Source organism: Drosophila yakuba, chromosome 2L, assembly GCF_016746365.2.
Source record: "Drosophila yakuba strain Tai18E2 chromosome 2L, Prin_Dyak_Tai18E2_2.1, whole genome shotgun sequence".
Classification (NCBI taxonomy): domain Eukaryota; kingdom Metazoa; phylum Arthropoda; class Insecta; order Diptera; family Drosophilidae; genus Drosophila; species Drosophila yakuba.
In genome coordinates, this window is record NC_052527.2 from 11381774 (window position 1) to 11395146 (window position 13373).

General features: G+C 39.5%; 1 protein-coding gene across 1 annotated transcript in view; it reads left to right on the top strand.

Annotated features, from left to right (window-relative positions):
- Positions 1 to 13373, top strand: part of LOC6527764 (semaphorin-1A) — a 124736-nt gene that overhangs the window by 83574 nt on the left and 27789 nt on the right. The window contains 2 exon segments of the mRNA XM_039371587.2: positions 382 to 478; positions 10410 to 10518. Of these exon segments, the coding sequence (XP_039227521.1) occupies positions 382 to 478; positions 10410 to 10518 (206 nt within the window).

Sequence of the window (13373 nt, forward strand, 5' to 3'; positions counted from 1 at the left end):
AGTGCAGCTGCCCTTTTTTGTATATCACCGAGGGAAAGTTGCCATCAGGATGCCCAGCGTTCCTGCCCCATGCCGCATTCCCCATTTCCTTTTTACCAACTACAGCTGCGCGGGTTCCCTGTGCAGCGCCATGTGGCTGAATATTCCACTGCTTTTTACGTTGCTGCCAGATAATCCGCTTGCGTTTTTTCCATTCTTCTCAACTGCCTTTTGTCGCCTTTAACGCCGCCTAATTGCCTAATTAGGCATTTGCTGGCCGAACCAAAACCATCCGGCCATCTCATCTGTCAGCCAGCCAACCCAGCCGGTTTCTATCCACTCCACTCCCCTGGAGTGCCTGGTGCAATTTATTTATAATCCTCTTTTCTTTCCGGCTTCCAGGTCCCGAAGATGTACTGAAGTTTGTGGGAAACGAAAGTGTTGTGGATCACTTCAAGCTCGTTACCAAGGATGGCAACAGTCTGCTCATCGGTGCCAGGTAAGAGACCATTTATCCCCTAACTTTACAAATATTATATTTTCTGATGGGTTTTAAAATGGACATGTAGCTTAATGGAGTTTAGACCCAACGCCAACAAATCTAACTCATCATTTAGCTTCAACTTCAGAATCAGTATAAATCGACATGTTGGCACTTTGACAAACAACTTTTGGCAATTATCAACCTAAAATAAAATGTGAGCCTAATCCTCATTGACCTAGCTGGTATTAAACTGTGATAAAAAACCATTCGGTTCAATTATTTATGAGGGGCACCCCCAATTATGTTCACTTTGGCTGCGTTACATTGTCAATTCCCCCAAAGTCGGCGGCAGGAATTTAGTTGAAGTGAAGGAGAGAATCTCTGAAAATTGGAAAGAAAAAGGGCAAGTGGAAAGTACACATAAAGCGAACTTCAATTTATTTTCTGCAGACATTGTATTTAATTTAAGTAGAAGATACTAGCATGTTCACTTCCCCATATACATACGTATGTACCAACAAACATGACAAACTTTCTCGGAGCCGAAAATGGGTAGAACGTATGTATGTATGGGGTTTTCGGGGGCATGAAGTCTACTCTTGGCAACTTTGATTTTGCAACGCTGGCAAGAGAAACAGAAACGAAAACCAGTGCAAAAGGAAGCGGAAACTTTTGCAGCAGGTGCCCCAAAGATATGAGGAACTGTGCTAAAGTTTCCAGTACTTCCTTTTCGAGATATAACCCCAGTAGACTTAAAGGGTTGCCAAGGTTTCTTTTTCGAAAGTGCGGGGTACGGTGGATTGTGTCGTTGTCAGAGACCACAAAATATGTTTGCTGCAAATGTGGGGTTTATTATATTTTGCCTAGACAATGCCAGCATATGAGCACTTAAACACACCCACATTAGCACTCACACATGGACAACGCACTGACATACATATTAAAATGTTGCATACTTTTTGGGGCCCAACGAGACTTAATAAACTTGCTTCACTCCGTGTCTTCGTGTGTTTGGGTGTATGTGTGTGATTGTGAATGTGGCGTCGTGTAAACTTTTGTAGTCGAAGAATGCTTGCAGCTTGTAATGAACGGACCAAATTCCTTCGTCAAATGGAACAAAAAGAAAATGACTGGACAGCGCTTCAACTTTAAATAGTTGGTGGTCATTCAATGCACACAGAATTAAATAGGAAGAATGCAGTTCTAATTTAACAACATAGTGTTCCATGTTTGCTTGGAATAAGTTTGCATACATAATACAGTAGAATCCGGCTATAGCGACTTTCAAGGGGCCGACGCTTTTACGCCGTTATACCCGAAAGACGCACTTACAGAAAGGTGGAAAATCATGTTTTTTTTTTGTTTTATGATTGCCATGTTCGTAATATGTTTTAACATAAAACAAATTCATTTTTTAATCAAACAAAAAATTTAATCAATTTAATTTAATAACATGTCTTTTTCATAGGAAATAGACAGAAAAACTAGAAATATGGCAAAAACGCCGATTAAAAATATCAAATTTAAAAAAAAAATTGTTTTTTTTTATTTTTTTAAATTTTCTTATCAAAAATGCGAAAATTTGTAAAAATTTTTTTTTCAAAAATCGAAAAAGTATGGATAGACATAGTTAGCTATGTTTATTAGCAGCTGTGCGGCCATTTTTGGCCAAGTTATGGCGAAAACGGCGATTGAAAATATGTATATGTAAATTTACTGCGAAATGCAGTTTAGCTAATAACAAACTTTTAAATGCTGACGTTTAAATATAAATGCAAAATTTTTTTTAATCACCTTCTAATTAAATTTGAAATGTTATTCGCTTAAATAATTGCTATAAATAAAGTTGAAAAGCACTTTCTGCGTCGTTTTGCTGCAGAGTAATTTACAATGTGAAGATAATGAGGCAATAAAATGCAAAACCATAACCAAAGCAGGAAAATTAAGGGAAACCCCTACTCACATACTACATATACTCGCATACACACAAACATATGTACACACATATGTATATGTATGCGCTACGGTTTTCTCCTGCTTTCTTTATTTATTTTTTTTTTGTATTTTCGCACGCATGAACAAATTTGTATGCCGGCAATGTCGTATCCAGAGTTGCCACTTACGTGATTAATGGATTTTTAACAAGTTGCACACTCGCATTGCGAAAGGGAATTCACACACGCACATATCCACTTATCAGACCCCAAAAGAGTCAAAGTAACCAAAGGAAAACCTCTTCTGCGACTGTCGGCGAAAACCAAAAAGCACCACGTGTGTTTGAGTGTGTGCGTGGGTTTGGGTTTCCCAGTGTGCATGTATTTGTGGCGGTATGCAGTGTGTGTGTATGCTAGGGTGGACCAACTAAACAAGGATGACAGGCGGAAATGCGAATGTGACACGCGTTTTGCATGTGAAACGTCATGAACAATGTTAACAAAAAAAATGAAAGAGTGTAAAGGGAAAGTTCTGCTAGGGAACCATACACACACAAACACACACACCCACAAGGCACCTTTTCCACGGCATATAGTAGCTAGACGCTTACATTTCCTGTGGCAAGCAGGTACTACGATAGGAGCTTAAACCGGCACATGATGTCAACCATGCCAAAGGCGTTTTATTTACCTTATATTAATCGATAAAATTAATAACAATACCAAAACTAATATTTTGTGTACTGAAATTCCTATCTGAGGCTAGCAATATGGTTATCCCTATCATATCAATACAATCAGTTCAAATAGTGATTACACAACGTTGCGACGCAATACGCTTTATAGTATAAAGTTAGATAAGAATTTCCTTCGTTTCTCATTTTATTTTTATTGGGTATGTAAGGCCCCTTTGGAACTGTACACTTATTACGCTAACTACCTTAGTCATTCCCATTTCTGTTGGTATCTCTTACGACACTTATGCAAATAAGCTAGAAGTGGTTGTCTAAACCAGGACATCTCCTCTGCTATGCGCGTTGCGAAAACTCGGCGGTAAATACCCGTAAAGCTTTTCCACCGCTGCTAGATTTTCTCGCTGCGATCTATAAATATTCCACGGCAATGCGCTCGACATGAAAATTGGGTTAACACATTAAGATGGGAAAAATGTGCCAACGTTTTCCCTGCTGTCATTGCCACATTCCATGCCATGGCATCCCATACCATCCGTTCCCATTTCCATGCCGTTCCGCCCGCGCGCTTCCGTTCCATTCCATGGCGTTCCGTGCATGTCAGGTTGGCAGGCAATCGAATGAATCGCGACAAAGGCGGAAATAAAATTGCTAAGCGAACAAAGGAAAATCCATTTCATTGCCCAACGGGCCTAGCTTCATATCCCCTCTCTCTCTGTCTCCTTTCTGTCTGTCTCTGTCTCTCACGTTTTGAATTCGAGTGTGTTCTATATGGCAGCCTATCTCTCGGCTTTTAACGTCTTTTTCAACGCAATTGTCTACCAAGCACAGTGGTGTACTAAAGTTTGAATACAAGATTAAGCCAACAAGTCAACAATAAGAACACTATATCACTAATTCAGCTTTTTGAGTGATAGAAGTTGAATCCATTTAATTGATTATATTGGTTTTTCACACTTGAAAGATGGAACTTTTCAGCTTTAGCTCCACTGTTCGCTTGCAATCGCGTATCCAATTTTTGTATGCAATTTTCCTTTTGTCGGCAGCTCTGAAAATTCCTTTGCTCACAAACACGCACACAATCTCACGGCGTTGTCCATCTTTTATTTCATTTTGTTCTTATCCTGCGCATTTGTGTGTGTCGAGTTGAGTCCTTTGTGCAACCGCACAACAATCATTTCGGCACCGCAAATTCATTTCCGTTTGCGCTCGTTTTTGCCCACATCAGCGTGTATGTGTGAATGCGGCTTGCATCCGCTAATTTCTGACGATTTAAGTCCATTTCTGCGTGGGCAAACCCATCAGAAGTTAGGATTGAAATGTAATCGTCCCGTTGAATGGATTGAAGGATTTCGAATTGAATTTTCGGGCCATTTTACAGGCTTAGAAGCTACGGGAAAGTGCACGCATTGTTTTCAATGCGCCATTGTTAATAGACCAGTCAGTGCCTTCAGTTTACAAAATAGGTTTGTCTAAAGGCTATTTCATTTGGGGCAATGGCCATTGTTCAGAAGGCCTTTGTACAGAACAGGATTGGTTTCATTAATTCATTGACTTGTCTTAATAGAATAATTTGCTTGATTCGTGATTTGGGAATGTGGGTTAAATAGTCCAAATTATAGGGAATTTAATTCCATTATCAAGAATATGCCATTCTGAATACCAATCCATTTTTCTTTTTCGCCCACTGTACTTAGCTCCTTAAACGAAATATTCTTATGACGCAGTCAGCTCTTATTTGGCAATTTGTAAAACGGACATCTGGGAGTCAAGCCTTGACAGTCTGACCAAGAGTCATCAAATTGAAAGTGATTCGAAATGCAGTTAATATTTTATGTGGCTTTGCCAAGAATGTCCAATTTTGGCTACGAAATGGAGTTTAATCATGCTTATGAGACCACAATGATGAAATGCAATTCGCTTTGCCATGTTTGCCTGTGGCCAGAAACAATCGCTCCGCACCGGACTTTGCCAAAGGGCAAAAGTCAAATGCCACCACCTGGTTAACGGGACTGATTGGTTCTGGTGGGTGAAGGGGTGAATGGGTGGTGCAACTACAACGATATCAAGTTGTGGGTCAGCTCAGCTCGGGCAATTCACATTTGGGTTTTTGGCATTTGACAGTTTCGACATTTTCTGCCTCCATTGAGTGAATGGCACGGTATAACGTGGCTCAGTTTGGAGTTTGGTTGTTTGATTTGGTTTGGACTGGTTGGGCTGGGCTTGTTGCACACATGAGAAAAAGCTTTGGTCAATAACATGGAAATGTACGCCGATTCAAGTCATACACTACAAAAAAAAAAGCTTTGAACCTATACTTTTATCCAAAATATGCAGAACACATTAGGTGCCTAAGTATGCAATTACAGATATAAAGGCATTTTAAGGCGGCAGGCTCAGTGAATAAACGATTTGAAATGCTAATTTTACTGCCAGTGTACAGAAGCAGCACCCAATGTCCTGAACCCTGAGTTGGCTTAGTCAGCATCATGGCATGATGTGGAATGAAGTTGAAGTCGAAGCCATACCATATCCCTGGCAGAGTCAAAAAGTCAATGAAAAATGACAAAGGCTCAGCTCGCAATGGTGATGGATGTGAGTGAAGAAGGGGTTACCCCCATTTTCTCTCTTGGACTTCAATATATTCTTTTTTTTTTTTTTTGCATTCGACTGCCATTTCAAACACACGCACACTAAGACAGCCAGCGCATGCAAATGGCGGCGACACACATAAATTCCACCCAAACCAAAAGCAAAGCGAAGCAAACCAAAAAAGGCTTGAAAGCGAAGAAACATGAGATGTTCGCCTGATTTGCTTAGCTATTCAGAAAAGCCATTTACCGTTATGTCAACCCCCATATGCCACGCCCACAGAGGGGTGATCCAGTGCATTGCATCGAAATCGGAATCGGAATCAGCATCCGCATCTGAATCAGAATCAGAATCGGCATCAACGCATCAATGCATCAATGCATTCCGGAAGTCGAGTGTTCTTTTCTCTGATTGCCCTCGGGCATTCCTTTGGGGCGCTGATGACGTGTGACATTGAACGTTGCTGGCATTTTTCATGATGAATTCAGTCCTGCAATTGGCCATTCAAAGGAAATTTATGGAGATAAGCAATTGATTTACGGCAAAGCAGAGCTTAGTAGTGCTTATCAAAGGGACCTGCGGCCCTACAAAGTATTTTAAATAGGTTTACACAAAGAACATGAATCCTTCTTTTACCAAAAATATATTGTTTATGTTTAATTGCATTTACTTACACGTTGTATGCCTCACACATAAACCAAGTTAAAGGCAAACTTTCTTTGGCTCTAAATATCTCTATTAAAATATTGGGATTTTTATAATAAATTTAAAGTAAATTGTAAACAACATGAAAATAACCATTTGTACATGTAAATGTCTTGAATAGCTTGAAATACTTGGTATAAATGTACATATACACAAAATATTCAACATAAAGTCTTAAAACTCTTGAGATATTTCCTCGAAGGTGATGATTGAAGTCGAGTGTCAGGAGAATTTACATTATTCAAGTGAATAGCCAATTTTGTACGACATTGATTTTCTGCTGGGACACAGAACAAATCATTTTTCTCGGAATGCCTGACTTTTTAATTTACATAATTCCAAAAAAAAAAGTACGTGTCACCTTGAAATTGTATATTCGAGAATAAGAAAATACCAAGAAATCAAGCTCCACAATCGAATCAATCATTCAAGCGCTATTAAATGAAGAAGGGAGGGTGTTGCGTATGCCTAACCAAGGTCGTCCAACATGGCGTATGAGTAATTTACGGCTTCCCTTCACGTATTTTTCCTTTGAGTCTAGACATATTACATTTGTTTGGAATTGTTGTCTTACTCTGTTTATACCCGATACCTTTTGTGGGTCAAACCACAAAAACGCCGACTGAAATGATGGCTACACCAGTTTTCGTCACTCGTCTTGCCTTTGCAGAGGTGGCTTCAATCTATTTTATGACTGTTACCTTCTATTTGTGCCCTCTTCTCAGAAGTTTGGCGATGTTTTCTCGACCACAATGCTGTTATTTATGTGCATGTGGCTTTTGTTTCATGAGGAGGGTTCTGCCGTCGTGTTTTATTTTCCAACTGGTTGTCCTTGTGGCTTTTGCTTTTCCGATGGCTGACAACGCGGCGGATGCTTGATTTGCTTGCTGGTTTTCGGTTTGGTTAACGACTGGCGAATAATGAGCGAGTTTTAAATGAATTTAAATTTGTTTTTGGCAAGTAAATTATACATGTTTCGTGTTTGTCTGGTGTTTTGTAATTTATTTAACATATCCGGAATTTTAAACGGTAGCTGATTTCTTTTACTCGCTAAATATATTTTAATTTGGAAATTATTTGCTGTATAAATAACTGGTGGGTTTAAAGTTTAGATTTATATGCATGTAGCTGCAAATCATTTCATGTTCAAACGATATTTGGCACACGTCTGTGTAAACCACGAATTATTTTGGGGCTTAATGGCATTGCCACAAACCGCAGGAATTTCAAACCCATGGTCTGCCATCAAATGGTTGCCACGCAAAGTGTTGTTTTGCCTGATTTGCCTAGTTATCGTTACCAGACAAGCTCGTAAATTTGCTTCCTGCATTTATCCCTTTATTATAATTGTTCTCGTGCATGTTGTGTTTCGTTTAGATTGGGTGTACTTGTTCAGAAGGTTCATGCCGATTTATTGTTCGATTTTTAGTTTAAATACAATTATCTAGTTTATCTATCTATAAGTTCAACTTTTCAAATTTTTAAATTTTAAGCATGTTTCCGCTTGAGCCTTACATATGCTCGCCAAAATTCGTTGGGATTGTGCTTGCCTCATTATCGCCAGCGTTTCATCCCAGTAAAATGTAAACTGTAAACGTTTTCCTAGAGCAACTCGCCACATATTCCCCTTTATATTTGCCAACTGCGCTTAAGCTGCATAATAATAAACTGCAAAGCAGCGGCAACAACGAGAATTGCTAAATGTGCAACTGCAACAAGGATGGCAAGAGGAACAACAACATGGCCAGGATAATACGAGCCAAAGCAGTGGAAATCCTGGCGTAATCGTTGCGTTCACTGCTCGCTGGCAACAACAACTGGAACCACTACAACAACTGCAACACTAACACACTATGCCGTGTGGAAAATATTTATGAGCTCGGTTTTCACGCCAAATGCGTTCTTTAAAATGCTCCACTCCACACACACACACACACAGGGAACACGCACACATACATGGCTGCTTTGCCATTTCCCTTTGCTTTTACCTCGCTTTGGCATTTTCCGCGACATTTTCACAAGCGCTTGCATTGCTTGTTGCACTCTGCAGCTGTGTGTGTGTGCATGTGAGCCTATGTGTGTTAAGCAATGCTCTAAAGTGTTTATGTGTTTGTAACGTTGCAAGCCGACAAGCGACTGCAACAACAGCAATCTGCCACAAAGGCAACACCAGCAGTTTAAACACCCTTTGACCCATTTTTAGATTGCCCACTGTTACTACGACTATTAAACAAGTATTTTGTGAGAGCATAACATTTAAAACTAATTAATAGAACAAATTATACGAATTAATACAACTTTTTATTAAAATTCAGTATCAAAGTTAATTACAAAATGCACACCGTTAGATATTTTATTTCTATCCTGAACTGAAATCAAACACTCTTTTTAATAGCTTACAGCTTTTTGGTGACATATTTCCCGTTCTTAAGCAGCGTATTCAGCGTTTGCCTTCAGTAGAACTCCCAGCGCGAATCCTTTAACCTATCACCAACATTCGAGTCCTGCCACCTGCCCTTCCAGTTTTCCAGCCCGGGTCCAACCCATTATGGCGACTGTCCCCTTTATATGCTAATTTGGTTCGGCGCATTTTATGTGTACATATGTACCGCCGCATACATATATCCCATAGTCGTGTAGTACGTCCTGCGACAAGGAGGCGCTGACTGGCGAGGGGTTGGGGGAAGGGAAAGGGGAGGAATGCAGCTGCAGCAACTTTGCTGATTTTGCTGGCATCCTGCGATGTAGCTGATGGTGCATATTCACGTCGTTTGAAGTTGCCTTTTGCCGTTGTCATAATTAAAACGCGCTGCATAATTGCCAAACAAAGGTTGTGTCCTGTTCTGGGAAAAGTCCTGCTCACAATACGACCGAAGTTGGTCATTCGTTTGCCTCGGTTTTAGTGATTTTACCTCAATATTTGAACTCCAACTTCACAGCTCCAAAACTTAAAATTATCCCCATTTGGCAAATGCAAAATATCAAACACAGCACGCAAACTAAGCACTGATTATATAGCACAACTGTGCACAATTTGCTAAATAAGCTATACATATATATTCATATTGATTCATGTTTTGTGCTTTTCTCAGAAAGATATTAATTTATTTCGAAAATACCCCTATGGTAAACCTATCCCATATTTGCTGCAACTGAATTCGTTTTTTAACCAAAAGCTTTGCCCAATTTAGCCATCTGTATGCAAGCCCACTGCTCCCAAGCAAATAATATCTGCGTATCTACATATGTATTTATTTAACATTTTACGCTCCTTTTGCTGCACTCATACCGAAGCGCAAAAAAATGGGGGCAAAATTTGAAAAGTTTCGATAAGGTTATGCTGGTTTTTCGGGGCATTTTTGGGTGGTGTGATGGCTGATTCCGTATTTGGTAGTCATAAAGTGTTCGACCGAAGTGCACCCACAGCAAGGTGGACTAACAAAACCCACACACTCATACTATCACACACACACGCACACTCGCACTCACACTCACACGTAGTTGTGGTTTCAATAATCAATGAGTTGATTTTATGAAATTTTACCCCCTACACCTCGAATTCCAGGATGTGACACGCCCATCCTTGCACACCACTTCATTTTGTGGGTCGCACTTGGACACATGAACATGCACCGCATGTGTGTGTGTGAGTGTGTGTGCAATTTTATTAACGAGAATTTTGGAATTTCTGCACAAATATCACATTCAAGCCGACAGAAGGGGCGAAAGGTTAAAAGGAAAAAACAAAACATAGACCAGAGGCTTTTTGTGGTCCTGGTCACAGGCTGCGTGTTGATTGCTCGGCGCCCAAAAAGGCCAAATGAATTTTAATTAATTTTTTAATTAATTCCCCGAAACCGCCAGCTGCCCGCTGCCCCCTGCCCCTTCTACTACTCAACCGATAGAAATGATAAAACGAGAACCGCACACATTCTATCTGCGGCAAAGTTTGCCCCTTTTATTGTTGACCACAACTTGCGTTGGACCTTTTCTTACGCCATATCTATTCTTTGTCTTTTGCAGAAATACGGTTTTTAATTTAAGCATACACGATCTCGTCGAGCAGCAGCGATTGGTCTGGACCTCGCCGGAGGATGATACCAAAATGTGTCTCGTCAAGGGCAAGGATGAGGTAAGTGAAAAATATAGATTTTATTTATAATTTTGACTTAAATTTGTACATCCATCAAATCAAAGTGCAGACTTTTCTGCTTCTGTGTTAGCGGGTGAACAAGATTTTTAACTTTGCAAACCTTTTAACGGACTTGAAATAGATTTTAGCACTTGCAGTTAATTAATCGTGGACACCTGAAATAACATTTTCGTGCTTTCGCATCAGTTCATTTGCAGCTTTTTTCGTGCTGTTCGTTAACTTTGCAGCACTTTGGCCAAATGGCCTTGCAATTTCCATTTCCATTCCTATTTCCATTTCGATTTCAACTTTGGCTGTTGCTTCCGTTGTCATAGAAATGCAAAAACAAGGCAATAAAGTGTTTCTCAGTCCTACTCGCCATCTATCTTAACTTTTTTCGCGCTAAAAACATGAAATACTAAGAAGAAGAAGTTCGCCGCCATACAAGAAGAAATTGATTTATGCAAACTTTTTCTGTTGTTGCTTCGTACTTGTGTTTTTCTTCTTTGTGGCTAAGAAATCAAGGAAATTTATTGGAAACTCTTCGCCACTGCAGTTGACCTATTAAGAAAATGCCAGTTAAGCACTGGCAACGGGGTATATTGAGTCCAGAGGGAAAGGGGCAAATCAAAGCCCCAGAGCAAACTTTTGCCTAATGGAAATGGCAAATATTTTGGCTTTCAAATTGTCTTTGTTGCTGGCTTTTTGTTTCGCCTTCCGTTTCCGGTCAACTAAGCCAAATACTGCGTCGCACTCACTCTAGTGGAACACTGCATTGTAGTTGTCTTAAATTATTTAAATAGTATAAAAGCTTTTTCATATTACATTATTGATGCTGATTATTGATTTATAATGATATTTGTATAAGCTTTCTATAAATATACCATGTTTCTTGTACAATTGCCAAATTGGAAAGAAGATTGTAATGAATATATATTTCTTAAGTATAAAAACAGCACGTAAACCGCACTTTGGAGTTGTTTTCAAGTCTCCACTGTGTTTTCTTCGCCATTTCTGTGCATGCCCAAGTGCACTTCAAGTTTGGCTTTTTGCTCACGTAATTAGTCAACACTTGTTGGCCGCCCGTGCCGGCAATTGCAGGGCCAACTAAAATAGCAGAGGCAACAAAAATACGGCAAGCCAGCGCATTAGCAGGTGTAATTTGTTGAACTCAATTTGCTTGCCGGCTCCACCTGAGTGGGGTCACTTTATATGTCTGTGCCCGGGTGGGTCGCGTTATTTATGGCATTAAAGGGTGGCAGGTTGGTGGCAAAGTTTCTTAGGACTGCTGGCCATGGCGTGCTGCGATGCCATTTGGTAGAAAAGGTTTTTACCTTCGAAAATAAATTGCATTTGTTTGGCTGGCCAAAAGAAATGAGAATAAAAGAAAAGAAAAGTTCAAAATTTACAATTTTAATTAACCGACATTTGGCCACTAATTCGGATGCGAAAATATCAAGTTAATCAAGCTGATAATCGGCCAAAAGCCTGCAATCTTCTTAATGCGGAATGCGGTTAAGGCGGTCCAATGTATATAACCTTTCTACTCACACTATGAAAAAGTAGCCAAGTAATATAACTTATATTATAGTTCCCCTTACAAGTTCGGTCTATGTAGCTGCAAATTGTTAAATAATTCAATTTTTTCACATTAAATTCCATAAAGTGTATAGCAGTGGTACATTGCCGCCATCCACATTGCTGATTTATAAAATATTCAAAAGTGGTCAGCATTGTAAAGCTGACCCCTCACGTTGGTCAAATACAAATATTTTTTATTTAATCAGCTGGGGGTGTTAATCATAAGTACACCAAATAAATCAAAGAGAAAAATGTTTTTGAAATGCTTCGAAGCGAGTAATGATTTTAAAAATGAGTAATTAAAGCCAATTATGTTAAATCAAAGTGGGAATGCCATAAACAATTATGAAGTCATTTTCAATATTAATGCACGAACCGCAATACAACGAGAAATTATGCAGTAATTTTCAATTTAAGAGTAGTTGTGGAACACCGTACGGTTGTTATCCTTATTAAGTTGAACTACGACCTTAATGATCGAACAGGCCATAGAGCATCCCATCCACGTTCTCCTTTGGCCTTCTCCGGTTTCCCATCCGACATCCACCATCCAACATTCGATTTGGTTTGCAAATGGGTTTTCCCTCAATCTGCCCTGCCCAGAAACACAATTCTGAGTCTGAAAGTGGGATTGCAGTCGCCCATTGTTCTATTGGAAAATGCTGTTGCATTCATGCGGGGCTTACCAACACGTTGGCCTTCTTTGTCTGCAAAAGAGGTCCTGGCCAAAGTGTTCTGAATACCTTTTGGTACATCCGCTCAGCATACAGCTCTATTAAGCAACTTGTTCTGGTTTCCATTCAAAGCATCATTACCAGACGATTTTCAAGCTAATTAGGCATTCTACCCTCTGCTAAATCTACTAATTTGTATTAGATTTAATGAAATAGCTACACAAAAATGTAAAAGATAAAACATAACTTGACAACCAAGTCAGAAAAAAGAGCAACTTTTACGGAGGAAAAAGTTTCATTGTTCATTTATGTTCGTTGTCAATGGAATGAAAAGTTGGAACAGAAAAAACAGGAAAATATTTTGACGGCTACCAAAACGCTCGAGGGCAGAGAAAAATTTCATAAATGATGCCAGAACACGACAAAATTAGCCCTAAAAATCATGTCACTTCATAATTTTTAAAAGCTTCAGTTGACTGACAGGACTTAGACAGCCAGAAGCTACTCCTTGATTTCCCACAACCGCGAATTTATTATCCTAATTAAAATGGTTGCCAAATCAAAAAAGAAACATATAGTCATGTTTGAGGGAGGCTGACC